Source organism: Malurus melanocephalus, unplaced genomic scaffold, assembly GCF_030028575.1.
Source record: "Malurus melanocephalus ecotype Western Australia unplaced genomic scaffold, MMel_1.1 scaffold_120, whole genome shotgun sequence".
NCBI classification, from domain to species: Eukaryota; Metazoa; Chordata; class Aves; order Passeriformes; family Maluridae; genus Malurus; species Malurus melanocephalus.
The window spans coordinates 2,052,302-2,056,986 of NW_026623352.1; the positions used below are offsets into that span (position 1 = coordinate 2,052,302).

At 52.2% G+C, this 4,685-nt stretch overlaps 1 protein-coding gene across 1 annotated transcript in view; it reads right to left on the reverse strand.

Moving 5' to 3' along the window:
- LOC130575916 (vascular endothelial growth factor receptor kdr-like) overlaps positions 1–4,685 on the reverse strand; it is a 73,687-nt gene that overhangs the window by 64,533 nt on the left and 4,469 nt on the right. Inside the window, exon 5 of the mRNA XM_057370157.1 lies at positions 2,326–2,501. Within this exon, the coding sequence (XP_057226140.1) occupies positions 2,326–2,501 (176 nt within the window). The remainder of the gene's footprint in view (positions 1–2,325; positions 2,502–4,685) is intronic.

The following is a 4,685-nucleotide window of genomic DNA, read 5'->3' on the forward strand; positions in this document are numbered from 1 at the left end:
GCTCTGCCATTCCCTGTGCTCTGCCATTCCCTGGCCTCTGCCATTCCCTGTGCTCTGCCATTCCCATGGCTCTGCCATTCCCATGGCTCTGCCATTCCCTGGCCTCTGCCATTCCCATGTCTCTGCCATTCCCTGGCCTCTGCCATTCCCTGGCCTCTGCCATTCCCGGTGCTCTGCCATTCCCTGGCCTCTGCCATTCCCTGTGCTCTGCCATTCCCCTGGCTCTGCCATTCCCATGGCTCTGCCATTCCCTTTGCTCTGCCATTCCCTGGCCTCTGCCATTCCCATGGTTCTGCCATTCCCTGTGCTCTGCCATTCCCTGTGGTCTACCATTCCCTGGCCTCTGTCATTCCCTGACCTCTGTCCTTCTCTGGGCTCTGTCCTTCCCTGCCTTTCTGCCCCCAGAAAAGCGACCCTCGCTGTGTTTGTCCCGTGCCTCACCCTGGAACATCTGGGAATGCTCCTGCAGCTGCTGGGTTGGAGAAATGGGGGTTTGCAGTTCAGTAATTCCTGCTGAGACTTGGGCAGGCTGAGGATGAGCAGCGCTGCCTGAGGGGTGGATGTCCCGGTCCTGGACATGCCATGGACATCAAAGCTTGTGCTGCCCTGGAGAGCCCGGGCCGGTTCCATCCCAAAATAGCATCGTGCTGCCAGAAAAAGGCTCTGTTTGTTTTTGGTTGCCTGTTCGGGGAGCGGCGGCTCCTGGAGGAAACGCTCTCTTCGGCACGCAAGCACCAATATTTACCTTGACAAGATAGTTTATTGTCATTCTTCGTTTGCTCTTCCTCTGGACGTTTCCGTTCTCCGAAGAGGCAAAACCATTGTGTGGAAAAACAATCTCAAGTGGACAAATGATGCAGCTTAACACGTTCCTCCTCCTCAGCTGAGCCACAGGAGCTGGCCATGAGCATGTTCTTGGCTCCTTCCACTCCTAAATCACCCATTTATGTCTCATTTAAAGTTTTTTAAGGCTACCATATCTTATTTTACATTTTTAGTATGCCAGATGTGCCTAAGCGACAAGTGCTCCATTTTTAAGGCCTTTCTGAAAGGTGGAATGAGGAAAACACAGCTACTGAAAGTGGCACGTGCAACAATACTCAAGTATATAAAAATAGGACAATTGGGAATCTTTCTCAGTGTGAAGAGGGTAAGGAGAGAAGAATTCACAGAAATTTTTTTCGCCACAGAAAAGAAAGCAAACCTGTCTCAATAACTTTATCTACCTTGCTGCCCAAGCAATCCTTGGGAAATTCAAAGGGCATCAGAGTTAATTTTTGCTGAACTCCTAAAAGAAGCAGTGGATGTGCAAAGAGAGGGTGTGGCTCTGTCCTGTGTTATCCCAGTGAGGGAGGTTCATCAATGGCATTCCAAAACTGATTTTCCCTCATGCCAAGTGAACCCTTTTCAGTGCACACCAGGGTTTTCTCCAGACTCCCCTGGAAATGAACCTGTCCCTCAATGCTGCCAGCAGAGGAGTGACAGAACAGAAAGTGACAGAACACRAAAGTGGTGATTCCCATCAAAATGATTCCCCTGTCCCCATCACTGAAATCAATAACAGAAAAGGCAAATCAGCAGGAAGGGCTCTGCTGTGAAGTTTCATTCTCAAGCCTAATAAGAGAGAGAAACAAAGTGCAAATGTGGTGCTTTGTGCTGAAAGCTGGCCAGGCAGGTGAACCAGGGGATGCAGCCCAGCCCAGCCCTTCTCCAGGAGCAAATCCCGAGGATCTCAGGGCAAAACTGCTGCAGGGTCAGGGCTGTGCTCTGACCTTTTGGGGTTGAGGGTTTTCTAATTTATTTTGRTCACACTCAGTGTTTTTGCTGCATGAAAAACCTCCTGCTTTCTGCTTTTTGGAGTCTGGCTCTGGGGCAGGATGATGGACAGACATAAAAGGCAGGGCAGTTTTTCCAGTTCCTTCCCAGCCCCACTGGGACCCTTCCTGTCCCCACAGATGTTCTCCAGAGCTCGGCCTGAGCTGGTTGGAAATCCCAAGGGATAAAACTTCCAGCCCTTCTCTTGGGAAACTGTGCCCCAACTCGATATCCTACCAAGCTCCTGTAAAAATGGGAAGTTTGTGCTCTTCCCAGGCATTCCCAGTTCCCTGTGTGGAGCCCAGTGCTCGGGAGGCACAGTGTCCCAGGGGAAGGGACTTCAATGCCCAGAGCCACCCCAACTCCTCAGAGCAGCTGAAACRAGGGGTTCAGGGCTCCTGAAGGAGCTGGTGATCTCTGGGCAGTGCTGAACCCTGGAAAATGCCACCCATTCCTGCTGGGATCACACCAAATCAACAACGCAGCAGAAGGAATGCCAACAGTCCTTACCTGTCACCACCAGCTGCATGGTGAGGTTCTTGTAGAGGCCGTGTTTGGGGTTGCTCAGCACCATGGTGTARTTCCCCGCGTGCTTTGGCCTCACGTCCCGGATCCCCAGGCGGTATTTCAGTGGCTCTGGCTCGTAGCACGTGTGGTTGTCCTTGATCAGTTTGCCATCCTTGTACCTGTTTGGRAAGTCCATCGAGGCTCATCAGGAGCCTGATACCCCTGAGAAACCCTGTCAGGCACATGAGGGGGGCTAAAGGCTCATCCCAGCAGGGGGAATGTGGGGCTGGGATCACTGCTGGGATAGGATGTTTATCCCCATTATCTGTCCCCACTAGAACTGATGCTCATCTCCAGGGCCGTGGGATGGATTCATCCCAGGAAAAAGTTGTTTTAATGGGTCTGAGTGAAYAGGGCCTCTCACGTGCTCAGCTGTGATCTAAACACCCCCAAATGAAGCTGGATAGGCAGCACCAAGCATGGGAAATCATGGATTAGCAAAATGTGTGCCACCGCTTTGAAAGGAAGAGATTAATTAAGCAGACCTGTCTCTCAGGATGTCTGTGTGAGCCTTTGCTGCTTCTGAAAAAGTGAAACTCTGTGAAGGCTGGTTTGTGGGGAGCTCAGTGAGGAATTCCCAGCCTGGAATATTCCCTCAGCGTGGGAGAGCAGCATCTGCCCCAGCAGGGCCGTCCTCACTGCCAGCCCCACACAGGTTTGGGATCAGCAGAGGGGCCAGGCTCAGCCACACACAGAGCTTTGGGGTGGCTGGGGGCGCTGGGGCATCCCCCACTGCCTGAGGATGCTGGAAACTTCCTCTGTGTGCTTAAAACAACCATCCTGAGAGACCTCCAGCATCCACAGCTGGGCCTCCAAGGGAAGGCAGCTCTGGTGGTCCCAGGCAGCCACCGAGGAGCTCCACACCAGGGCAGGAACAAAGCCTTGGCAGGGAGAAGGGGTCAGTCCCCACTGCAGCTCCAAAACATCCCCAGCCCTAAAGAATGATGAAAAGCAGCAATTAAAAACATCTCCTGGCACCGATCCCACTGATATTAGAGGATTTAATGACCTTTCCCTGCTAATGAAATGCAGCAAGGCCAGCCCTGAGGAACCTTCTGCTGTCTGCTGGGCTCTCAGCTGGCCCAGGACAGGTGCTCGGGGAAATGCCACCTTCTGTGSCAGGACAGGCACTCTGGGGAAATGCCACCTTCTGTGSCAGGACAGGYRCTCTGGGGAAATGCCACCYTCTGTGCCAGGWCAGGYRCTCKGGGGAAATGCCACCTTCTGTGCCMGGACAGGCACCCCCYGCCAGCTGAACCCTGAGACCGATGCAGGTAAAGGTGTAAAAGGCACTGGATGGGGCTGTTAAAGGTGGAGCAGGACAGAGAACAAGTGATGAAAGGGTAAAAAGAGACCTCAATGTCTCCTGGAGCTGCTGCCCCTCCTGTCCAGCAGATCCTCTGCAATCCTGGTGGAGCCTTCAGCTCAGGAGGATTCCCTGCACTGCCTGTGGGATCTGCTCTACAGGWCTGGAGGGAACCACTGACAATTCATGAAAAGGAACAATTCCTTGTGCTGAAAATGTGTCCTTTTCTGTCATGCCCTGCCCYGCTGCAGGCTGACCACATGCACCCCTTCCCCGAGAGCTTCGTCCTTGAATCTCCCAGATAATTCTGTGTCCAGGGAAAGTCAAACACACATTTTGCCTGGAGGGACCTTCCTTGAATGGCTGGGGGGAAAAAGACCACAGGAATGAGGGATGGCTTGCCCAGCTCCCAGAACTCAGGAGCCCAGAGCAGAACCACAGCTCTGAGCATCCCCAGCTCCATCCCTGACCTGTGTGCTGAGGAACAGGGAAAACCTATTCCAGACAGAATTCCTAAAGCAGGAATAGGGGAAATCTATTCCAGACAGGATTCTGTCCTAAAGGAGGACTAGGGGTGATTATTCCAGATTCCTAAAGGAGGACTAGGGGTGATTATTCCAGATTCCTAAAGGAGGAATAGGGGTAATTATCCCAGACAGGATTTGTAAGGAGTAACAGGGGTGATCATTCCAGACAGGATTCCTACAGGAACAGGGGTGATCATTCCAGACACAATTTGTAAGGAGGAACAGGGTGATCATTCCAGACAGGATTCCTAAGGAGGAATAGGGATGATTATTCCAGATTCCTAAGGAGGAATACGGGTGATAATTCCAGACAGGATTCCTAAACGAGGAATAGGGGAAATCCATTCCAGACAGGATTCTGGAATAAAGAGGAATAGGGGTGATTATCCCAGACAGGATTCCTAAAGGAATGGGGTGATAATTCCAGACAGGAGTCCTAAAGGAACAGGGGTGGTTATCCCAGACAGGAT